The sequence below is a fragment of the Chamaea fasciata genome, unplaced genomic scaffold (assembly GCF_029207755.1).
Source record: "Chamaea fasciata isolate MVZ Bird 193981 ecotype frontalis unplaced genomic scaffold, bChaFas1.0.hap1 SCAF_2, whole genome shotgun sequence".
Taxonomy (NCBI): Eukaryota; Metazoa; Chordata; class Aves; order Passeriformes; family Sylviidae; genus Chamaea; species Chamaea fasciata.
The window spans coordinates 25,337,680-25,363,743 of NW_027094087.1; the positions used below are offsets into that span (position 1 = coordinate 25,337,680).

The 26,064-nt window shown below is 39.8% G+C and overlaps 1 protein-coding gene across 2 annotated transcripts in view; it reads right to left on the bottom strand.

Annotated features, from left to right (window-relative positions):
• GSK3B (glycogen synthase kinase 3 beta) overlaps window positions 1-26,064 on the bottom strand; it is a 147,046-nt gene that overhangs the window by 45,331 nt on the left and 75,651 nt on the right. For both annotated transcript variants that reach the window (XM_066175301.1, XM_066175300.1), the window contains exons 3-6: window positions 22,233-22,316; window positions 10,196-10,306; window positions 7,228-7,358; window positions 5,305-5,411 (exon numbers count right to left, since the gene is read on the bottom strand). In XM_066175301.1, the coding sequence (XP_066031398.1) occupies window positions 5,305-5,411; window positions 7,228-7,358; window positions 10,196-10,306; window positions 22,233-22,316 (433 nt within the window). The remainder of the gene's footprint in view (window positions 1-5,304; window positions 5,412-7,227; window positions 7,359-10,195; window positions 10,307-22,232; window positions 22,317-26,064) is intronic.

Genomic DNA, 26,064 nt, shown 5'->3' on the forward strand with positions numbered 1-26,064 from the left:
AGCTTATTTCAGATAGTTTTCATACATTATAAGGGTAGCTAATGCCACATCTTTCCTAGACTGAAGAACACTTAGACAAATACCATTATCACCTAACCTACCTCCATTAATTTAAACACACAAAAATCATATAGCCACTACCTCCATTAATTTAAACACACAAAAATTTAGAGTCTCTTGTACTACAAAACTTTTCTTAAATTAAGTTTCTACTGCTTGACTCATCTTCAGAGCTATTAGACGGACATTATTTAATAATATAATCTCCATAATGCCCTTGCTTTTGAATGCATTCTAACATTACAGAAGGTAAGAAAACAAGTATTTCTCTTTAAATCGGGAAGAGGCATCTGGGAGGACCACCTGCAGAATATAGTCCATAGCTTTAATTCTATAATGTGCAATGGCCATTTTGAGTTGGAAATTAATACCCTACCCACAAATTTCACTTTTTCTGATCTCAAACTCTGCTTTTCCAAGCTGAAAAGCTGGCTGCCTTCTTCACAGCACAAGCACCATTCACTGTATTACACTCTAGGTCCTCTAACTCATATTTTGGAGGACATGGAGGAGGAAGGGGGGAAAAAAAGAAGGTATCTCTCATCTACTTAGTACAAATTAAGAACTTCCATTTTTCTGATGCCTTATGGGGTGTATTTACCTTCCTACTTTTTTATTACCCTCATCTATTTATCTCTGCCTCGCTATCCCTTCATCTTGGAGGTGACTCAAAGTTGCTGCTCTGGAAACTGAGGAAACAAACCAAGAGTCAGAAAAGCAGCCCTGGGAAGTCATAAAATCAGCAGCTTCTAGTTGCCAAATGCCAGACCCCAAAGTGCTTTTCACTGCTGCTTGTTTGAAACAATATTTGGGATATCAGAACAAGAGCAAAATTCAGGATTACAGGTAGGCGTGCTATGTTGGTGGAAGTTTCACACATCAAGCCACCACAGATCCACGGATTAAGGAGAAAGAGTAAGGCTGAAACATGAAAATGCTTGAGAAGACATGTTTGTTCCAGTATTTGGAACAAAAACTAAACACAGGTATCTCTATTCTTCCGCAATGAAGAGATGGAACTACGACAGGTGTAGAGTAGTTCAGTAAATAAAACACACCTGCTTATTTTCAGCATTGGAAGTTGCCATCTGAGAAAGAAGCAAAGCCTTCTCGCTGTTTGGCAACAGTTCTGGGACACACCTGGTGGTGGTTCCTCCCCAAGAAACTCTGAGACAGGCCAACTACACAGGCATGCAGAAGAGCTTCTGCTCCAGGCTGCCGAGGAGAAACACTCGCGTTTGCTAGGAAACTGAATGAACAACTTCATGATGCTTATTTTTGGACACCTCAAGAGAAGCCAGCCGTGGTCATGCAGATCAATCTTTCCCTGCCAGTGGCTATAAATGTTCCCTCTGGAATGCTCCCAGCTCCTACCAGTGCAGCAGTGGAGCAAATGCAGAGAGATCAGCAGCCCCTTCGTTGTGCAGAAGCACCACCAGGATCTGGTGGGCCCTCCCCTGCCCCACCAACTCCGCTAGAGAAAAAACACAAGATTGAGGCAAAGCTCAGCTGCACAGCTTCTTTCCTTACAAAAGGAGCACGTGGCAACAGAAACATCTGCACCCACCCCTACTCCAGTGCCTGTTCCAGGACAGTGTAGGGGAACGTGGGCAGACATCCCAGGGTTTTTCAGCAGCAGTATCATCTGTATGACCAGCACAGCCAGAACCCTGTCATGAACATACTCTGGGATGCTGTAACACACACAGAGACTGGCAAGGAAGAAGCCTCAGCCAAAACAATGTCATGGTATAACTGAAAGGCTTGGTTTGAGGGAAAAAAACCAACAAACCAGCCCCTCACTTGCCTCTCCCCCCCACAAAAAAAAAAATCCAACCCAAACAACTAACAACAATAACAAACTCCTGCAAATCAGTTGCAGGAAGTAAAGATGTCCATTCCCAGCAAGCTTTAGGGGCACACACAAACACACACACTTGCAGAATTCATAGCCAAAGGTGCACAAAGGCCCAAACTGTACAAGCTGTGAAGGCACTCAATTCACATGAATATTTGTGCCTAACCACTGAAAAGTCCTGTAAAGACATAAGGCAGGCACACAAGAGAGCTATTAAGGGTACAGATTTGTAGCTATTTGGCAACAGTGACTATTTAAAAACTCGAATAGGTCACTTCCCAGGTGATTATTTTAAAAATAGAGTCCCAGGTCTGCTGGAGGCACTAAATGCAGTGAATGTGATTTGATGCTACTCTTACTATGGTATATATTTAAATGCAGCACTAATGTGGTACTTCACAGAAGTGTAACAAACATCACAACTCTGGTTCAGTTAGTTTTTAAAGGGACCTCTTGGGTTGGAATTGAAGTCATGCACTTTAATGAAACAATCAAGATCACAGAAGTTAAACAGTTTACAGTTTGTTGTAACATCCAGGATGAAAAGACACATCCTGGAACCAATTGCTACACTGAAGAGCAAGTACTGTCATGAGGGTAAATTCATGTGTTTAAAGACAACCTGTATGAAGTCAGACAGCCTAATGCAGCTCCTAGTTACAATGCTAAAGATGACTAAAAGCTGACATGGTCATAATACAGCTGGCTGTGCTTGGCCAAGGGCCACCGGTGTCACTGCCTAGTCTTAAAAAGCACCTCTTGCTCAGAAATATTTCCAATAATTATCCTATTGCAGCACATTATAATATAAGCCCTGCAGTAAGTAACATTAACAAACAATAAAAACCTTCACAAAAAAAGCTGAAAGCCCTGCAGATAACGTAGGAAAACTTCTACTTAGAACACTTTTTGGCTTTGTATTCTTCACTGACTTAACTTTTACCATAGTTTTACTAGTGGATATTTAACTGGGGGAGTAAAGTTCCCTCCCTTACATGTAAAGCTCAGTTTTTGTTACCACATACACACAAGTGATTCTTACAGAGTGAAAAAGACTACAGTGGGCAAAGGTTGTTATGCTTACAACTCACAAGAAAAACAACAACTAAAAAACCAAGCATGCCAACATGCAAGTTTAAAAGGCAGTATTACAATACTGAAGCATTTTACAGTTCCCTATACTCTGAGCTTCGGATAAAGCACTAATAATTACATGCTCTCTCCCTTCTTTTAATAAATCTCTGTATGCTTGCTGATTGGTTTTCCAACAAGCTGGATGAGTTTGGATGAAGAATCCCATGTGAAATAAGGAAGAGTTCTCACTATGCACCATCGCTGCCTACGCAGCAAGAACTAAGGAATATGTACAAACAGCAGCACCACAAAATTAACCCTTGGAATTTCCAGCACATTGCAGAACACTGGGAAACTGTAAAGCTTGTAAAAGCATTTCATTCCTGCTCATCTCCCAAATCCAAAGACTGCTGAGAGGGAAGAGGAAGGTGGATAGGACAGGAAGGAACAAAGGAGTATTAACTTAATTTTTAAGCAATTCGGTGCAAATTTCAAAGAAAGGACTTGGAGGAACAGGTAGGGGTTTTTGGCACAAGAAAGTCAGAACAACTACTGAAATTCAAGATATTTTTGGAGGCAAGAGAAAAATTGCACTTCAGAATGGAATTTTTATTAGAACTCTTCTAGAGACCAGCAGGTAAAACAACAAAAATGGAAAGCACAACTTGAAAAAGGGGCTGCAGTTGGAGCAAGAGACACTTCACAGGCTTATCTATAAAGCAGTTTCTCTTGCTGGCACATAAAATACTTGTTTATGCAGTTATCCTCTGAAACAAGAGGTCTCAGTGCACTCTGATAATGCAGCTCAGCCAATCTATTAGCTCTCAGCTGGCAAAAAGATGTCAAATGGGATCAGCCACTTTCCTCTCACTCATGAGCTCCCAACACTTTGCTTTTACCTGGGCTCTGCTGCTTACTGGACTGCACAATAATGCTGACTGCACTCACTCACACAGCAGGAAGTTAACCTGCCAAAATCTCTTGTCAGCTGATGCCAAATCAGCAAATTAAACAGCAAACTGTGAGAGCCAGGGTATCTTGGGGCAAGAGCAGGGGTGGGGCTGCCTTTTTTGGCAGCAGCCAACAGTAAGTTTTGCCCTTTTAACTTTATTGTACCATTATTTTTCCCAGACTACTCTTGGTTCTACTGCTTTTTCCTACCAGGAAGATAAGCAAGTGTTGCTACAATACATACTGAATAGAACCTAATGGGAAAAAAATTAGTGACAGCAGGGAAGTCTTCAGGAACGTGGTGAGGTGGGGGTTTTTGTTCCTTTTTAAGAACTTCAGAGTTGAAACAAGCCATCCAGCCACTGAGTTTCACACTAGTTCAAACATTATAAGTTTAAATATACCGATTACAAACACAGTCTGCCAAGAGTTGATCATGATCTCCAAATCCTTTTGAAAACATTAAACCTTGCCTAAGTGACTCAAGTCTGTAAGCAAGGTAAAAGGTTCCCAAACATTGTGCTGAGAGTCAAATCTACTCTCCTTTTGCACTAGAACTCAGAAGGAGCCCAGGTAGTATCTTGACTGAAAAACTGAAATAGTTGCCAACAACCAGCCAACACACTGTTGTTCATTTCCAAGATTTTCATTTTGCTGTTCATTTTTAGTTTTCTACTGTAAGAAAATTTGGCTGTTCTCTGATCTCCATCAAACCACCAGCTTCCCCTGTGTTTCCATGACACAGCTATGTGTCAGGTATATAGAAAGAGTTCTTTGTGCTCAAAATTAATGACTAAAGGACAGTAAAAGCTAGCAGAATTAGTTAAATTAGAAGGACTACTGTACACAATATATTAAAGTTGTAAACAGAATTTAAAGTCTATCATTAGGCCACACCTACCTCCCCCTATAAGCTCTTCACTAAAAGCCAAGTAAACAAATTACAGATTTAGGTCTAAACCACAGCACATCAGAAGCAGTAGCTGATTTCCTACAGGCATTCTTTACAGTTATTTCAAGCTATTAAAATGCTTTTCTGGCTTGAGATGTCATGTCTACTTTTAAACTAAATGGCAAGATTACATGGATATATATTTTTTTTACTTGTAATCAGTTTTCCCCCCCTCTACATTAAAAAAGCCCCTTTCCTAGTGTAAATGATGCTGAAATCTCAAAAGGTGTAGAAAGCACAGCAGCCATCTACAAAACATCTGTATTTCTTTAAAAAGTGGTACCTAACAATTTACAACCAAATTCAGCCCCTGAGGATTGTATTTGAGATCTCTAGAAACCTTTACACTTCAGTACAGGATAAAAACTGAAGCAGTTGGTACAGATTTCACCCGAATGCACACACATACCTATACTGGAGGTATAATCGGTGGCTCCAAAGATCAACTCTGGCGCCCTGTAGTACCGAGAGCAGATGTACGACACATTGGGTTCTCCACGAACCAGCTGTTTTGCACTGCAGAGGAAACAACAGTATTTCAGTCATGAACACTTCTACAGTATTGCTGAGCAGACCAACATCAAGCTTTGGCACTCTTCACCCACTCCCAATTCCCAAATGTTGAAGCACAACGTTCTCCTAAGCTGATGCAAACTGACTCCTTGATTCACTGAAATCAGTCCAGTCCATCAGGCATCTACCTTGTACTGGGGACAGCAGAGGAAATTCTGACTGCAATCTAGGTGAACAACGGGGTCAAAGTTTTGGATGCCAGTGTTCTTCTGCCAGATACAAAGGCTTGTTTACAGTGGAAGAGAGGACAGAAAACAGTTCAGTCAAATGTTCAAAAGCTCTGGATACTCACAAGAACTGAGTGGGGTATTTTTGTTTGTTTGGGTATTCGGTTTGTTGGTTTGCTTTTTTGATTGGTTTTTAATTTCCATCACAATATTCTGCCTCTTTGCTACTTAAGGGAGTGTGGTATGAGGTGACAAAGAAAAAAAAAGCCTTTGCCATTGTATTCACATGTTAATAGTCCACGATTAACATGAGGGTTTCTTTTATACTGTAATCGATCAGCCACAAAGGATTTAACCTACAGTATTGCCTCAATACTTCTCTTTGAAAGAATCCAAGAAAAGAATGCACCACAAGAACACATTACTTTGGGAACATGAGTCTATGGGCATATTACACTTCTTTCTTAATTAACAAGTGCTAGACAAAAAGGAGCTGGAAGACTAAATTTCCCTTTTGGAAATATGACTTTCACCTAAATAGCACCAAACACCGCAGAGTGGCAAGCCAGCCAAATCCGGTGTTCAGCTCTCCAGACATTCCTCCCAGCCTTCAGCAAAGAAGAACTTCCATCACCCATTTAAAAAAGTCTGCTTTCAGTTTTCTATATAGAAACTACAGTTAACAAATTCCCACTGATAAAAAAATAGTAAGTATTCCCTTTTTATGCATGGTCAGTTTGGAGCTTCAGTGTGATTCCTGCTTTGCTCCAACACTGGTGAGGTGGAGCTGAGGAGATCCCAAGGCACCAGCCATGATGATGCCCTGCTTGAATAACCCCCATCTGACATTCCCGCTCACTATGGGCAAGCAAATTTAGCAGCAGCAGCAGCAGCAGCTTCTGTGACCTCTCACACATATACTCCAACTATTTTAGTCTGCAAAGTTACAGCACAATCTAAAGACTGAACTTTCTCAGAGAGAAATCTATGCATGTCCTGCCTCACTGCAGACTGCCAGAATTTCTCTATCAGTTCTAAGATGGGGGCTGGACTCTAAAGGTGATTCTGAGTGGATATTGGAAATAAATGCCTCTTTCGAAACTAGAACATAGATGTCCATTATCCAAGACCTTCAACTGGAAGTGCTGCTTCTGAGCCCCTATGGTATTTGCACCATTAAGTGAATTGTATGCATGCAAGTGGACTGACTGGTTTAACATCAGCCTTTTTAAGTTACAATCTCACCACGCCTGTCCTCTCTTGCCCAAACACATCTCACTGCAATAAGTGGTCCTGGTTTTTCATGGTGCAGTATTTTCCCTATGTCATGGTGTATTTATTTTATTTTTCTAATACCTGCAAAAATAAAAGGCGTGAAGTTTAATTCTCTCCCTCTTAACATCCTTTTCCAGCTTTTCCCTGCCACTCCTTTGAACTCACTTTGGGGAGAAAATAGATTATCAGTAATTCTTCTTTTAAACTACAAATAAAGAGCTTCTAAGGGACACAGAGAATTTCTTGGCAAAGTAGCATCAAGGTTAACTTCGAAGGAAGATCTTTTTCACCAGGTTTCAGACCACAAATGTGCTTACCTTCCAAAGTCACAGAGTTTTAGAACAGCTGTATCAGGGTCCAGCAAGAGGTTCTGTGGTTTTATATCCCGGTGGCAGATCCCAAAGGAATGGATATAGGCTAAACTCCGGAACAGCTGATACATGTACAACTGGAACACAGAAATACCAGTCAAATCAGGCTAAACAATTAGTTTAGCACAAACCCTTATTAGATGAAAAACAATACCACTGAGAAAAAGACCATACTGAACGTCTATTAGGGCTATGAAGGTGGGCAAGCTATTTGCATACCTTCCCCACACACATGTGGTTCAAATTTTTTTATGTGTCTTCTGAGACAACATGATTAGCATAATTCCAAAGAAATAATTGTGCCAGTTTTCCAGCATTTGTAAATAATGGCAATCATAAAAAGCATACACAAAATAAACGTGTTTCAGTTTGCTCTACAAACCAGCCTCTTCACAGCAGTGAAGTTATTCAGGTTATTTAAAAAATCCAAAACAAACAAACAACTAAAAAAGACTTTAGTTGATGAAGCTATATTAAATGTTGCCCAAAGACAAGGATAGTGTCTGAGCCTGTCACTGAAGTGAATCTCCCAGTGTCTCTTGCTGAGGGGACAGAGTCATCTTAATTTCAAATCTCTGGACAAAAACAGAAGGCAAAGAAAACCAGCTGTTGAGAATAATTTAATGCAAGGCACAACAAACAAGTACGCTGAGGGAGAGTTTTCCCTGCCCACTTTCCAGGGCTGGCTAACCCCTTAGCAAGGAAGAACACAGTAAGGGGAGATTATTACGAAGCCAAGAACTTCACAGGACAAGCTTACAGGGCAAGGGAAGGGTGTCCAGCTTCTGAAGCTACACACTTCGGTTATGGATAATAAAAAGCTGCTAGATACAATTAAAGATGTGTAGCGTATACAGTCATAAAGGCACGGAAAGCCCTGTTTTAAGGTTGACAAAAAGCTGCCAGGTTATTTGTGTCCCCACAAATTTCCACTTAAAATCCAACTACAGGCAGGACACTATACCAGAGATGCATCTCCAGTTTCCTTTTACAAGCACATTTTCCACAGTTCATCTTTAACAGTCTATATAACCAGGAGCAACTACTTGATATTGATATCAGGTCATGTTTGCCTCTTTGATCACTATCTTTGTTGTCACACTTTCTCTCCCCCTTGTTTTTTGTTGTTTGTTTGGCAGGAAAGTAGGAGAAGGAAGAGAATTGCTTGGCTCTAGGCCTCTGGTTTTCATACTTGTTTCTGAAAACCACAACTCTGCACAAAGAAAAGCAAACATTTTTTCCGAATTGCCTGTCCTAGTCCCTTCAGTATGTATTGCGCAAGTGTATTGCAAAATAATGCAAAAGACTGCTCTAACTTGAGGGGTCAAGTCAACACATGAGGGATTTAGAAAGTATGCCTTTCATCTCCACACAGCAAACCCAAAATTTCAAAGGACTCCTTACAGCAGGTTAAAAATTACAAATAAAAATTAACCAGAAGATTACTAGAACAGCTTCTGTGAAGCTTAAAGATTCTTCATTACCCAGAGAAAAGCAGCTCTCTGCCTGCCTAGTTATCCATCAGAAGTGAAAAGGTAGGATCTGACCTTTGTGTAGCCAAGATGCCTGGAAAATTGCAAAATCTTTAATGACATTAAGGTAACGTGATCTTTGTAAATACAGGATTCTATAAAAGCCTTGCCAGAAAAATAAGAATAGCTTTCAAGGCTACCTGGAACAGGAAGTCCCAGGCATCCTGCAAGATGAAAGAGCTGAAGCAGATTTTTCTCTGGAAGTGTAAGGAAGAACAATTTTCTCAAGTTCACGTAACAGAGAACAATTAGGGCAAGAATATTGACAAAAGATACATAAACAATTTATCAAACGCCAAGACTACAGATTTTGGGGAACATACAACCTTGAAGACATGCTGTTCCACCAACAGACCAAACAGAGTGACCTTGAAGTCTGCTGGATGATAAAATTCTGTGCTTTCTTAAAAATCAGGCACAAGTGATGCCTATTGTAGAGACATGCCATTTACAATTTATGCATATTTTTATGGCACGAAAGTTCATTATTGAAATAATTACAATTTGTAGCTTTCACCTTTGAAACTTTCATCTTCTTTCAATCAAATTTAAGTTTTTTCTTAAGCCAACCCTTACATTAAAGCACTATAGTTTTAAAGAGGAGTCTGAAGAAATCAATATGCATCAGGAAAACTTGTTGGTAATTTCCATTAAATACTACCTGTATGCCATGTTAATAAGTCAATATCATGTGAAAACATCTCATTCACTACTGTGTGGATTGTGGTCACCACAGTATATGAAATGGAACTAGAAGGCCCCAGATGGGTCCCATGTTTGACAGGAAATGAGAAATTTTGTTTATTTTAACCCCTGTGTAAAAGATGTAGACAACTTGAGTAGGGTTTTGAAACTACAGTGTGCATACAAGCACCTTACCCCATGTAGCTTTTGAAGACATAAGCCAATGAGCTTCAAGTGGAGACAAAAATGTGCCTTTCATGACCACAACAAAAGCACATGAATTCTTATTTATATGCCAGGAAAAGGGGAAGATAACAGATTACAGAACATCCTCTTGACATCCTCTTTCAGTTCCTGACCTTTGTTCTCTTATGTCTTCACCATCTCAGGAAACTGAGAGCTGGTAATCTGGCTGGGGTCAGTCTCTGTCTAAGCTGCTTCAGAAACAGAACACTCCACGCCCCCAACACTCAGTCTCCCCGACCCATTCCAAGACTTCAGAAATTGGGAGTATTTGTTTAAGTCTCAACCCTCTATTCTTCCTTCGTCATAACAACAAGTAATTCGAATTTTTTTCCTTGTATCAACATCTATTTGCTTCTAAAAACTTACGGAAATTTACTATTATGTCAGAAAAGTATCTACAGAGTATTTCTGTAATATCTTTCTTCACCTAAGCACATCTGCCAGTTACCTACCTTGACATAAATCATAGGGAGTGTCTGTTTGGCCCGACTATAATGTCTGGCAACTCTGTATACTGTTTCAGGAACATAATCCAGCACCAAGTTGAGGTACACCTCATCTTTCTGAAAGAGAACAGAGAGGAAAAGCAAATCAGCACTAGATTTGAGGCATGAAGTACAACTAAAGTGTTGTGAGAAACCTAAAAGATGAGAAAGCTGTAGACATTTTAAGTCCCATCTTTAGTGCGTGAACTGCCACGGAACTATTTAGGCTTTGCACTAGTGCATCAATATTTTGTCAAACTTATGTTTGTCCTGTTAATTGTTCTGGTCTCCAACGTAAGATATTTTCTGATTATAAATGGAACAAGGATATAATTGTTCTGCCCAGTCAATATTTTCATTAGGAGAGTATTTCAAGGTAACAGATGCATAATTAGTTAAAAGACCCTATTAACTCATTAGTCCCTTTCTTGCCAAAAGCCAAGAAATGCAATTTAAAAGTTCCAAATTCAGCGCCCAACAACAACACATCAAAAAAAGTTCAAACAACCTTCATCTTTTAGAAATGTTACTTTGATCTTACTGAATTCCCAGCTATTAAGAATATTAACCATTTGTATACAGTAAGCCAGTGTTAACATTTGTCACCATTCTGTTCACAGGTATTTCCATGTCCCAGTTATCTCCAACTTAAACATATGAACTTATTCATGGCAAAAGAGAACAAGTCAAAAACTAAGTCTCCAGTATAATTTTTAATATCTAGGATTAAGTCAGAGGTTCATGTGAACGTAACACAGAGAAACAACAAAAGTAGCTTTATAATAATGTACTTTGTTACATTATGAAGTACCTTATCACACATTAGCAAAGGAAAGCAGGAACAAAGAGCACCTAAATTACAAAGTCCTATAAACATATAGTACCTAACTGCAACAGAATTTTCAGCAGTAAAACGAGTCTTAAAAAGATATTTTAATGCAGTCTTCAGTGCAAATCCTATCAGGATTGTGAATACTTTTAATGTTGTAGGGTGGGTATAATTAACTATGTCAGCATTAAAAATTATTTTGAAAGCCAGTGACTTAACAGAAATAACCTCTCCTGCACCTGCTATTTTATCTGGAACTTTCTATAGAGAAAGACAATACACAGAGAATTTACATGGATGGAAACAGCACAGAGCTCCAAAGTCTTCAACTGGAGGCCCTTGTCAGAAGATCTACTGGCTATCTGTATCTTAACACCTAAACCCAGACCTCATTTAGCTACAGCAATTTAATACTACTACTCTACTGTGACTTGACCCATCACTTCAAGCAGAGAGTGAGGTGTGTTCTCTCACAGTGCTCTGCTGTCCTGACACAGCAAAGAGCAGCAGTCGGGTACATGGTAACACACAAAGAAATACACACCTTGGATACATATGCAGAAAACTGCTGTTTTTGTGTGTTTTTAAAGGCTCAGAATTCAAGATTTCTGTTCACCATGATCTGACAATAAAGGCTTGTATTTTCAGGACATTTTAATAGCTCTTACCAATACCTCCCAATAGACCAAGTCACCTTGCATGGCCCTGCCTACGTAATTCCTACCTTCAAACAAAAAAGTCATTCATAGAATCATTGCTTAAATGACAGTGGCAATAGCACAGCACCAAGCAAATGACAGTGGCCCTCAAACTCCTATATATCTGGTCTTATCACACTTCTCAAACACAGAAAAGGAGCAGACCCCAAAACCCTGCCTACGCTGGTGCTTCTCCTAGAGCCATCCCAGGAACTGGGAACAATGTGAAGGCTTTCTGGGGACCATGCTGGGGAGAAGAATATTTTTGAAATGGATGAGAAGGGACAACTACCAGCAGTGCAGAGGAAATACCAGACAGCTCTGGAACTCCACAGACATGCAAACGTATGCAAAGAAAAAAAATAGTGAACTTGTATTTTAGCACTTTCCCTGCAACAAGGAAAGTTCTTCTTTCCCTGACTCTCACTTCAAGCCAATAAAATTCATCCACCACCTCTTCTTAGGTTAGAGCTTTCAAGGTTTAGTTATGAAATACCGAAAATAAATGTCCTAAAAAATTCAAAGTTAGCTTACGCCTGGTAAAGCAAACTGTAAACCATGAGAGAAAACAGTTTCATGAATATGAATGCTTTTTGCTTCATTGTAGATACAACCTGATGAATATGCTAAATGTCTGCCTCTCAGAGGATGGGAAAGTCTTACTGGTGACAAATCACTTCACCGAGTACTGTTACTGAGGTTGGTGACTTTGATCCAAGGATTCATGTTTCATGTATCAAAAAGATTTACATGAGAGATTAGCGGAAAGAACTGAGTCAAAATGAAATTATAGTGATTTTATAATCCTAATACAAACAAAAGGAAACATGTAAAATAGTAAAACATGCTCCGTAAACCTTGCCTACACTACTTCACAGCAGTGAGTTTTGAGAATTAGAGAATTACCCTCTAGTTCATGTAGTCGTTGCTTCGCTTTTAGTGCCTCCATTTTTATTTCTATTTTTACATTCTATTAAAAATGGGACCAATTCAATAGCATGACATAACACAAGCACAAAAAAACCTTGAGGCATTTGCATCTTTAGAGACGGAGGCTTCACTTCTGAGTTTTGACGCCAACCACAGTACGTGAACAAACTGCACGGGTTTTGTGTGGTACTGCTCCTGTGTAAATGAATGTCACACAGAACACAAAGGCACATGAACACCTTTCCCGCCCTCACCAACTTTTAAGTTTTGCTGTACCACTTGAGGGACCTAGAACTCCAATATGCAGCTATAAAGGCAAGGCTTAAGCCACTGGCCATCTAAGTAGTGGCATATTCCACTCCTAACACATGCAACCAACTCCAGAAGTTCTCTCAATGACTGTTAAAATGAATTAAAGATTATTCAAGTGTTTTGAGTGACAGCCTCCCGATGTCATCTGGCACTGGTCTGATAATCTACAGGAGAGAGTTTTCACGAGCCCTGATCCTTCTCAGTGAGCATGAACTGGATGAAAATAATATCCAAGTTATCTGGATTCCCCTGAACAAGATTCAGGACAAGCTAGGAAGCAGTCATGGCCTGACAAGCTCTGAGCATGATGTAACCTGGTTTGCCTACCTCATGCATTCCTCCTAAACACATATTTTTCCAGTGACCCAGATGAATTGCAATAGGAAACAGGGTTAGCTCAAAGAGCTTGCCAAATGAGGGCAACTGCTCAAGGATCAACTGGGACGATCAAGGCTTATCTTTCCATTACAGGAAACCTCACCACATATTCCACAAGTGACTTTTTTCCACACTGCTGTTTCAGAACTGCTGGTCTAGGAACAAACCAAGGTAACCTGACTGTCACGACCATGTCTGAAATGACTACAGAGAACAGAAAAGTCCAGAGGAACCTTTAGCATATGAAATACAGAAAGCAAACACAAGATGTCATTAAATAACTCACTTCTCCTTAAAGACCATGGACTTACTAGCTTTCTGCTGCGGGTCAAATGCTGATGTGCATTTATATTCTCCTGTGCTTGCTGCTAAGGTTATGACCATGTACAGTGCAAAATAAAAAAGGGGAAGGGCAGAAAGCCAGATCCTGAAACCCGGGACCAAAGTATTTCATTAGGATTTTGACTTCAGCAATGCAGCTCTTGTACCAGCAACTGCATCAAGTGCTAGAAGCTGCTTTTTGTCACTTGGCAGATAAATCCTCAGGTGACAAACACTGCTGCAAAGGGGGCTACAGCAAAATAACCACTGCTTTGCCATCAAACTGCTCTGTACCTCTCAAGAACCACCAATTCAGGCACTACTACACTTTGGTGGGAAATACTTAACGCAAGTAAATACTCACACAACCTGTGCCATAATAAGAGGCATGAGAAAGACTAGAACACAAGAGCCAAAACATTTTAGCAACTTCATTTTTCTTTTCTTGCGCTAGAAACTGGAGACAAAACAGGATGAAAGTACATGAGCATTACACACAATGTGGCTGAGGACTGAGTGATAGTGAAGACACTGCCTTACTGACAAGGGAAAGGCTGCGTGGAGGTCTCAAACTCCACTTTAAAACTCTTCTCTCAGTCCACATAAGTAATCTGTTTAAAGCACCCTCCAGTTGTGCTTAACTGAGGCTAATATAAAGAAAAAAGTATTGAATCAAAATAAAGCAGTGGCTATTGAATGCAAAGATTCACTTTTCTAGATTGTTCCTTGCAGTGATAGTTAAAATATTGCTTCTCCGTGATCATCACCTACCTCAACAGACCTCAAATTGATCCTGAGTGGTTCCCACAAGCTTTTGTTTCCATGTATCAGACACACTACATTTACAATGTGCACATATAAAGCAGCAACCAACATTAAGTCAGTCACAGTCCAACTAGTTCCCCTATTTATCACCATGATGATAGAAGCCAGGGAGGTCATACATGATAAACACCAGACTTAGAGCAAAAGGAAAATTCTTACTCTGAAAATGTGGGAGCATCTAATAAGACATTGGAAATATTCCTGAACTCTGTCAAGGCCTATGTGGAATCTAAGGAAAACTTCTCTGAACATCAAGTGATAGGATAAAAAGGTCAAGAAACTTTTCTGGGTGCTCTTTCTTCTAGGGCAACCATATTTACTGCTCAGCATTTGGAAAAAAGTGATGAACATGCTTACTTCAGTTTGTCTCTCTGGGCAGATCAGTAACAGAGTAACAGTGTGACAGTGGTTCTAGCTTAGTTTGGGATGGATTTTCACTGGTTTTCAATGGACTCCACCTGATCAGCAGCATGAGCACAACTGAGGGGAGAGGAGCAATAGAGGAGTTTCTTTAAATTTGCATTAGGAGAAATAAGTGTGGAATTGCACTCTGAAGAAACTTGCTTTATGTGCCTATTCCAGCTAAATGCACACAGACAAGCAATACGCCTATAGTTAATTAAGATGCCTCCAAAATGTACTTCTCGTTATTAAAATTACCCCAAGGCTTCAGTATTAGGGCTGTATGAGGTAAATAAACCAACCAGTTTACTCAAGAGGATATTTTCTTTACCATATGCCAGCACCCCACTGATGATGTTTCAGAGGTAGGTGATGCATGAGGCAGTTATTGGCAGGATACAGCTATGCAGGGGTTGTCTCAAAAAGCGCCTGAGGGATGTACCTTTGAGTTGGAAAACAAGAAAATGCCTTTCAGCATTTTGTGCAGACTATGCCTTTTTTGAGAGTGCATTATTTGAACACTAGAGTGTCAGCATGAGGTAAAATATGCCCTTCACCCTGACTTAGGCATCTAGATTTAGACAACGCACAAGGTTCAAAGTCACAGTTTCTGCCCTAGATTAAAAAAAAAAAAAAAAAAAAAGTTATTTTACTTTTCTTAAAGCTACAACCAGCACACACTTCACATCCCTTTATCAAGCACCATGCAAGACCTGCCTTCCTTCTCGTATCTTGAAGGCTGACACTGTACGTTAAAGACACAAAGACTTTGGACACTTTCAAAGACAAAGCAAAAATTTGTAGCCTTCCTACTCTAACTAATGAGTAGATTTGATACACAAGAAAAATTTGAAAATGCAAAATATGTGCTAGCTGACCTTATTTGTATGAAGGAATGGTGACATCCAGTGGCCACGTGTGTCTGTTTTTACTTGCAGTTTACAGCCACATCTATTTCAAAACAGAGCTTTGGCTGCCACCAAAATAAAGGGAGTGTAAGGATAGAGATACAGTAGCAGTTTCACACAGATAAATCCAGGGGTGTAAGAACAGTTGAAGACGCAACTTCAGTGTTCAGAAAGATACCGACACTTTTTAATAGTATTGCAAATGTTGGGCAAAGTATCTTCTTTCCTAATCCCTCACTCTTTATGACTGAGGTTGAGAACTGAGATCTGTCCCAAAACTTCTGTTCCTATGCCTACTTGTCAAAACTTACCGAATTGCTCTGTAATGCTCATTACTCTTCAGCAAAACACAGTCATGTTAGTGGGAACTGCCAAGTGGGTCAGCTGTGATGGCACTATAAGGCCAAAAGCCAACCCGCTCAATAAAATTCATATTTAAGAACTTTCTTGGGTCTTGTTTGAAGCCAGCTGGTTTACATTACCTACTTTTAATCACTGAAAGGGTAGAGGTTCTTAGGTGATACACGGAGACATTTTTTGTCAGAAAAAAAAAAAAAAAAAAGAGGACATTTTCTAACCTAGTTTCTCACTCTAAAGAGCAGCTGTAAAGGGAAAGGTCACACATGAAAATAATTTGGGAATCCCTGATGATTCTTGTTTATTTTATGCCCAGTGAAGTCATTAAGCTTGTAGATGCATTTCCAAGGAGAATTTCTATGAAGCTGGAAACACCTGCCCAACATCTAAAAGGCAGGACTGAGCTATCATCTTTGACATAAGTGATCTGTGGCTATATGAACTGGCCATAAGCCTGTTGGAAGACAAAAAATTAACAGATGATATTCAGATCATTGGACTGCCCTGCACACCTCGTAAAGAAACAAAAAGAAGAGTCCTTGGAGATCCACTGTCTTCTGGACTGTTCACTACCTTCCAGAGTGAGTAGGAACTTCTGAATCAGGATAGATTAATGACAAAAAGCTAGGCAAAACAACAGACAATAATGGTTCAAACTACATGCCTGCTTCAGGACAAACATCACAAGCTGCCTTTCTAACGGCAATCCAACACTGGGAAGATGAGAGCAGGAGCTAGAGCTGGCAGAGGAATGACTTGAGAACAGAAGAGCGACCAAGTAGATATACTGGATGGCTCACTGGCCTAGAGAGAAATCTGAGCTTCCTATTTTCACTGCATGCACCTCCCACACTAAGGATCTAGCCACTGCTGCCTACTCTGCTCTTGGGAAGCCCTACCACAGGCAGACAAAACTGCTATTTCTAATAACCAAACCTACTCAAAACCAGAGACTGCTCACAACTACAACTAAGGAAATTCCCAGCCTGTTGCAGACCCTGACAGCAGTAACCGATAATCATTACATGATGACTGGTGCCCTTTGTGAAATGAGCTTGGCAGGCCTCAGGCAAGGACTACAGAGATACCAACATCACAAAACTCCTCATAATTGGCATTAATTGCTTCTTTGTTGACAACACACAAGATCTGCCAGGGATTGAATGAATGGTAGTTACTAAATTCTTCTCTAGTGATGGCCCTTCAGCACATTACTAGGCTGGTGCAAAATACTCACATAGACTGTCAGTGCAAAATTGGGCTCAAGGCTCTGTTAATTGCCCTTTTTACGCAGAAACTTAATTTTTTGGTTTTTTGGGGTTTTTTCTTTTAAGTTCAATTAAGAAACCAAACGGGTCCCATTGTAACAGGAACAGACTGGATGGTTCTTACATGAGTACTCATGTGAATACGCCTGCAAGAAATATGGTGATGTTCATGCCTCTCTGAAGGTGAAGGATATAACAGGGATGAAACGTGCAAATCAGACAGTTGCCCCCTTCTTCCAAACTTCTTCACTGCCCTTAATCCAGTCCTGCCAAAGCACATGAGATAGTGCACATGCAGCTCAGCATGTATCTCCTGCATGTTTATTTTAAACTTCAGCCTAAGTCTATGGGAGTAAATTTCCATCCTGAGTCTTCATGGACTTTTGGCTACATGCCCTTATAGCTAAGGCTAAATAAGACCTGACATCAATTAGAGCATGCAGAAGGGCCAGCTCAGCCTCCAAAAAAGTGTCAGCATATTGCCTATCTGTGATCCCTCTCTGCTTCCATTTTTGCCTTGACTCTCTGAATACTAAGCCACCTTAAGGAGGAAAAACTAAAGGACATAACCACAGGTGTAATTACGCAACAAAAACTGTATTTACTTTTACTTTGATTTGATGCAGAAACAAATTCCTCCAGTAACCTTTCATTTTCCTTTGGACACAGGTATGGGTCGATCAGCCCATTCAACAGTCTAAAGTACCCATACAAGAAAAACTGACAGTTATGAAATGCCACAAAGGTCTAACCAGAAATAGAGGGGGATAAAAAAGGCAGAATTAGGAACTCATTTCAGATTTTACACAGCTGAGTAAGTTTACTTGACAGCCACTGATTTAAGAAGCTAGGTCATTCTATAAAACATTGGGGAATACTCTTAGCAAAGGAGTCAGAGGAATTATTTCCTATATTCAGGTTTGCCCTGCCTCGGAACCTGGCTTGAAAGGTTCTCAGCAGAATTAGGCTAGAAAGGACAGGCAGCAAGACCATCTCCCCCTGCAAAAGTAAACCAAGACCTACATTGTTGTATCATGCTGAATGCAAAAAATTCCTGAAATAAAGGAAATGTAGCAAAAAATCAGTCCTGAAATATATGCCTTCCTAATGCAGTCTGATCTGCAGTGGAAAGCTGACAGGCAAACCAGGCATCTTGTTAAAGATCTTATCCTAAGGCATAATACCATAGCTATCAAACAGTGGAGCTGGCTAGCCCTAGAATCCTGCTCATTTTCTCCGAGAATTACCTAGAAAGCCATAAATCACAGAAATACAGGATGGAAAAGTCTTTCATCAGGAGAAGCTTTCATACACAATTCAACCCATTATTTGGTTGTTTTTTCTTTCCCTCTGGGTCATTCCACTAGATATAATTACACATTTTAGACTACTGAAAAGCACATTACAGCTATGAAAGTCAGTGCCCTGCTATCAGATATCTCATACAGCCTCAAAAGAAGAAAAAAATCAGAATCTACTCTGGCAAATTCATTAAGGAAGAGGCTTTTGAGAAAACTGGGTTATCCAACAGGTCTGACAAATGTCAGTAAACTTTCAAAAAGAATGAATCAAGAAGGAAATAGTTTATAGAGCAGCTTGAATGCCAAGCCTGTCAACTGTCATCTTAATATAAATTACAACCCTTCTTTGAGCTCTTTTAGACGAGAAATCATTAGTCAAACATGATTAATACTTAGTACTCAGAACAACTTCTTATATCTATATATATACATAAAGGTATAAATACGTGTACATGTGTGTATATATATACACATACACACACTTTGCTATATAAAGGCAATATAAATTCAAAGATGCTCAGACAGGAGGGAGCCACCCAATCCCAGAAAAGAAAAAAGAAGAAATCAGTCAAAGCCAAGTTTGACACAGGATTTTCATGCTGCTAAGGCTTGGTGGCTTTTGTCAAAAGCAGGAAAGAAGTTTAAGAGATATAAAAAGAAGAGTTCATCACAAGGAGAAAGATAAGACAGGGAGCTCAAACCCTTCAACCAGTTCCACATAGCCTGCAGAAACAGCTAATGGAGAGCTCCAAATCTCTACAAACTAGTGCTACAACTTGGACACAGCTAAGGAATGGTCTTACTAGCAAGTGGTTTTTAGACTTGTTTTCCTATTTGATACTTTTCCAGTATTCCAATCAAGAATGAAACCTCCTGTTTTGCTAGAATGAAGCCAGTTTTAAGGTTCCCCAGTGTCTAAAAATACCTAGCAATTGAAATGAACTGCAGTGACTGTTGGGCACATGGCTTTCAAAGAGTGCAGGTCTGATTAGATACGGAACAATACTGTGAGGATTTCCTAAACTGAGACAGATTTAAGCTTCTTGGACACTGGCAAAAAAACAAAAACAACAACTAAAAAACCCCAACAAATCCACCCCCCCCCCAAAAAAAAAAACACCCAAAACAAAACCACAAAAAAAACCCCAGACCACTGATAAAACCAAACCAAAAAAAAATTTTTAAAAACCCAAAAAAACTTCTGGTAGAAGTCTCAGGGCTTAAAGATGCTGGTGTCAAGCACCAGGGAAGAAGTTCAAGCAACAGGAACAGGTGGAGTAAACACAGTGGTATGAAAATCTTTATGTAAAAGAATGCTTGATATGTAAGTATCAAAATTTCATTAAAGAGGTCAACAGTATTAGAGTTACCTCTGACACTTTCCCATCGCTGCTAGACTTGAGTTAATTACCACAAACACAGATTCATGGCAGAGGATCATCAAGTTCTCCACAAAGACAGTCAACAACTGCAAGCCCAACTCATCACCACACCATCACATTTTCTGCTATACAGTTCTTGGATTTTTATATTCCTCTTCCCAATGGACTTGGCTTCAAAAATCAGTTTACATAAACCTGTGAGGACATATCATTTATATCTGCAACTGCTTCCTACACATCCTTCCTAGTTACCAGATGGGACTTTACACTTTTCTCCCTTCTCCAGTCCCCAAACAGACAGTTTGATTATGAGGGTAATATGAAGAAAAAGATGTTATTGCTTCCCAAAAATGACAAATGCAGGGAAAAAAACTTCTTCTTCCTTGCCACATGAAGCTCAACATCATTTAAAGATTTCCAAAAGAGTTTTTCTCAAGTTACTGTTACACAAAAGCCCCTGGGACAGTGTTTTGAGCAGTTTTAGTACTCCACAGTTTGCAGGAGGTTTTTGAAAGCTATTAGATAAAGCAGTTGTCTTCTGTTTGTCCAGGAAATTCTACTTCACTCCAGCCAAGCTGCAAGCTGTTTTAAAAAACCCAATGAAACAACCAAGAAAAAATCCAAACCCAAGCCCTCCTTCACGGTATTTTCCTTTTTGTATTCATGCTGCTTGAGGAATTTCTGTTTATGAACAAAATACAGCTTATAAAAAGACACTGCACTACCAACAAAAACAGACACAGCTTGTTAGCACCAGCCAAGGGCAAGAAAGGAAATGGGAGGTTGATCAAAAAAATAATTTTAAACCCTCAAATTATATTCCTTCTTGAATGCTGTAGTTTTGCAAGCTTTCTATAGGCACAGGCAAGGTACAGGGTCAGGTCTCCCACAAACAGTTACCTCAGAGAGGTAACAGCAAATTTCCACTTATCCCCCTGTACACTGCACAAGACAAAAGCAACTTATCCTGGAGATGTCAGCTCCTTTTCTGGCTCTAAAGACCATGAAATGGGTGGGTTGCCTCTCCCAGTCTGCGGACCCACTTCATGAACCTACAGTTAATAGCCCGCTAGTAGCTATCAGCTCTCATATACAGTCCTTTATAGCACTGTGGACAAGTGTATCAGCATCTGAAGACCACTAAGGATGCAATCTGTCTTTAAAAATGGAAAAAAATTGGCAGCATTTATATAAATTCTCTAAAAATTACACAGATATTTGTAACAATATATAGAAAGATCAGAGAAAATTCAGAAGGTGGTCTAGCTTATTTCCCGACCTCACAGCTTACATTAACTCCCACACAGACCACAATGACTTTGTTTTTATTCCACAGATGATCCTGCTTTAAGGATAAGGTTGGATCAGATGCCATCTTGAAGTCCATTTCAGCCTGAATTCACCTATGATTTGTAAAATGCTGATACATACTTAAATAAGGAATACATTTTACTTTCACATTAAAACTAAACCTTGTAACCCCTTCCTAAAAAAAAAAAAAAAGGGAACTTTTAAACCTGGACTGAACGAAAACAAATGTCAGTATCTACTTCTTGAGAGTTATTAAATTTGCTCTTTCTTCTGGAGCACAAACATTCTGACAAATGCTACAACCACATGATCATATATTCTTCTTTACTCTGGGCTCTGAAACTAAGCCTGCACCTGGAACAGATGCTCAAGGAAGGAGGACAGAAGCATACAAAGACGGGTTCTGGGAAAAGTCACATAAATGCTTTAAATCTGAAATGCTTAACACTGAATCCTAGAAAACACATATATCTGCACATATAGAAAGGCAGTGCTAGAACACATAAACAAAGCCCAGCTGTGATCCAGTAAATTAAGAAAGAGGCAGTGCATATGCAAATCTACTGCAGTCTTGTTGTATTTTTAATGTAACACTGCTCCTTATGGACCACACACTTCTATACTGAAAAACATCTGTTCCAGTAAGACCTGCTGGGCACCATTACAGCATTTCATCAGTGTTACATGTCTAATACCTTCACATTTCTGTCTCCAGACATTTAGACAGCCCAGTTATACCCCAGACAGTTCCCAGGACACATTCCTTTGTGTTCTGTTCTTACCTTCTCTCCACTAGAGTAGAAGAAGTAACGCAATCGGACAATGTTACAATGATCCAACTTTCTCATAATCTGAAGCTCTCTGTTCTGAAACAAGAGAAAAGCAAACAATTAGAAAAACTTCCTGTGGAAAAAGGTAAGGTACCATCGTGTACACTTTACCATACAGATACAGAAGTTGACAAACCAGAGAATAACTAAGTTGGAAAAAGGCAGCACCTTTCACATGTTTATTAGTGTTTATTGCAATTGCTTTATTATTGAGAATATTGCCAACTTTGACTACACTTTCTCTCTAAAAAAACACAAACCCGTCACAAAATTCAAGAATTACCTATTTGCATTATCAAAGGGTCAGTGGTGTAAGGCAAGAAGACATTAACTTTTCATTTTCTCATCTTATAATAAGAATGTATCAACCAGAAGGATAGAAAGCCTATCCCCTTTGAATACTGTAAAAATAACGCAAGCATTGTGAAAGCAAACAACATCTCCACCTACATGCTCACCCTTCTCTACAGTGCAAGAGGTTTCTAACAAAAGATCTTTTCCTCTACCATTCTTTTTACAATACCAACAAAAAGCACCTGAAATTGATTAGGTAACTCAATTTCCTCTTTTGTACAACCAAGGCTAAACCAGTTTAGACAGACAGAATAACAGCATTATTTTCCCATTTTATATCAATCTGAAAAAGCTGTTAAAATAAAATCAGTTCATCCCATGCATGATAAACTGCAATATCCGTTGCATAAATGAGGCCTGAACAAATGAAGGATCTTACAGTCTAGCAGGTAAAAACAAATTAAGTTTTGAAATGCAGGTATGAGTAAAAACATGCAAGTAAAATTAGCACAGCTATGTTTGTCACACTTCATTCCACAGCTGTTGCTACAATACTTTTTTCCTTTAGTCACATTTACACATCGCTGTTTTTCCTTTCTCAATTAATATGCAGTCTGCAGTTACAAAAATAGAGGGTATTCCATTTTTTACTTCGATTAGGGGATTGCTAATCATATATCCTAAACTAGCAAGAACTAATACACTAGATTAATTCACTGGTCTTTACTAGCATCATTAACTCTGGCCAAGTTTAGGAATATTTGGGAACTCTTTAGCCACCACACATTCTCACACTTACATGCACAAAGCTAACACCCACTTTGTGCAGTGCTGCTGTCAAAACAATGATTTCAGATTCTGTGTTATCAGAGGGTCACATACGGTGTCTGTCACTACAATTAATTGTGAAGGAACTCCACAAGAACCACTCAGAGCTTCTGAACACGGCTACAAACTCTGCTTCTAATTCCTCTAAGCCATGTGGCCTCAAAAAAAAGAGGCGCTACATAAGATGCAGTATCACTAATCCCATCAACCCTGCCACCCGCTGACTGAAAAAACATTTCAGTATTAGCCAGCTCTTTACAAACACGAGTGACATCTCACACAGTTATCAGCTGGCAATTGCCCAGCCATGAGTTAAGGAAAAAGCAAGTCCCCTCCCTGAGTCTGCCTAGCCTCTGAACAGATCAAAACTTAAGACCATTTGGTGTATACCTATTCTATACTATTCTATACTGCAAGATGAAGAGAGAAAGTAAGAGAAAGCAAGGAGAGACCTGCGAGGCTTTCATGTAGCTCCTGAAATCTTATGGAGTGAACTTGTGAAAAAGGAATACAGGCTTCACCACAAAACCTCGTCAATATGCCTCACATCTCACAGAATAAAGCGTTCTCCTGGTAGGAACAGGAGCTCACCACTTGCTCATTCGTTATTAAATCCAATAGAAAAAGGTCAATTTGGGGAGTCATGGCTGGAGTTCCTGTGCTGCATAGCACAATTCAAACTTCAGATCAACAGAATCCCATCCTCTTGTCTTGTCCAAACCACTGCTGGCCACGGGGTATCTCCCTGGACCTTACAACATGGGGCAGATTTCAACCAGTGAGTCAAAGCAGGGACGGCTCTAGATCCCACTGCTTACAGAATCACCTATTATGACAGAAAGTTAATTTCTCCTGTTGGCTTTTATGACATTTAACAGTGTTAGTATAGGACTAGACCTAACACTGCTGGTTCTAGCACCTCAACTGAACCCCAACCAGCATTTCACAGCCCAAAAAACAGCAAGTCAGTTCTTCTTCCCTTTCTCCTACTGACTGTAAGATGGGAATAATACTTTTTATCTCATGGATTTACTGGAAGAAACATGAATGTGCTAAGCATTAATGTGCAAATATTTTGGTAATATCTCTACTAGCTTCTTAAAATACCCATCCATACTCTAAGTCAGGTTATCGCCTTGTGCTCTTTAGATAGCGTGTACACGCTGATTGGATACACTGGAAAAAAGAAATCAGCAAAAGTTATTCTAATGCTAGGCTCAAGTTATATTTATACTCTGGTATCTCATCCTAGCACAAGCATAGTTTCTGCCTACTGTGATGCCTTCCACTTTGATCCATCTCCTTCGGTTCCCATCCCGACCATCTGCTGCAGCTGCACAAAGAGTGTTTCAAGGGGTGCTAATATCAGGGATAACTCATAAACCAGTTACACAGTAACCTATATCTTGCATCCTGTGACTAGGCAGAAGGAAACATATCTAAACTGCAATCTTAGCCAAACAGTCACCTCAGCTATCTTAAAACCAAGCTGATTTCTAATCACCACTCCCTGGTGGAGTTAAAACTGGAAATACTTGAATAGTTGCAAACCTCAAATTGGATATGGCAGGGGAACAGCCACTGATGTTCATGTTCAAGAATTACTTTTTTCTCAGATGCATACTTCTAGTAGTCTCACTTTACCATTTACTTCCCTGTATACATCTTCAAAAAGTAAGAACCTTTTCACATTATGATGTGGGCTATTAAATACCAGTGCAGAATTGCATGGAGGGGAAGGGGAAATACCAGATTAAAACCATGGAACCTTTAGTGAAATGAACAGTGACAGATGCCATGCACCAAGTGCAAGAGACAAAATGCATGTCTAAAGGTAATGCAAACTAAAATCATTACAAAACATACTGATGAGAAAGGCTGACAATGCGCATTCAAAATATGGGATAGATGAAACCTAAGGCTCATGCTTATCCTTAACTCATCATTTTTGTCTTCCAAGAAACATGGATGCAAAGTTAAAGACTCGAAGAGGAGCAAGTTGTTTTACTTTCCTGTTCTCCCACCCATTCACCATGAAGGAAAGGGTTGAGTTTTCTAACTGATTGAGTGTACCAGATCTGGTAAACACCACAGAAAGCAACACTCTCCAGCACCAGCCTTGCCACAGGAGAGGAGCCAGCAGACACCCGTTCCCAGCAAAACGTGCTGCTGCGGCACACGTTCCTTTGAGGAGCCGCAAATCAAAGGGACTATGAACAGATTACTCAGCAGATTTTCTGCAGTTCGATTTCTTTATCTAAAATAGATTTCTTTATCCAGAAGGCAAAGGCTGCTGATGCAGATTGCTTTATGATCAGCGCATTTAAGCCCTTCACTTACTACTGAAGCAAATGCCATGTGACAAAACCTTGTCCATCACTCTCCTAGACCAGACTGCCTCTTATCTGGTTGTTACATTGAAGAAAACTGGCTGCTCATCAAGGTTAAAGATTTGGTTAAAGATTGCCAAGACATCAGATTTATAACTTCAAAGCACAGCCAATGAAGTTCATGCATGAAGATTCATGCCTTCTCTCCAAAGTTACATTCCCAATCCCCCAGAGCTGTGCTGACGCTGCAGGTGATAGGATCCCACCAAAGCAAGGTCATTTCTGCCTCACTACTGTAACTGCTATTACAGACTAGGATAACCATCACTCCC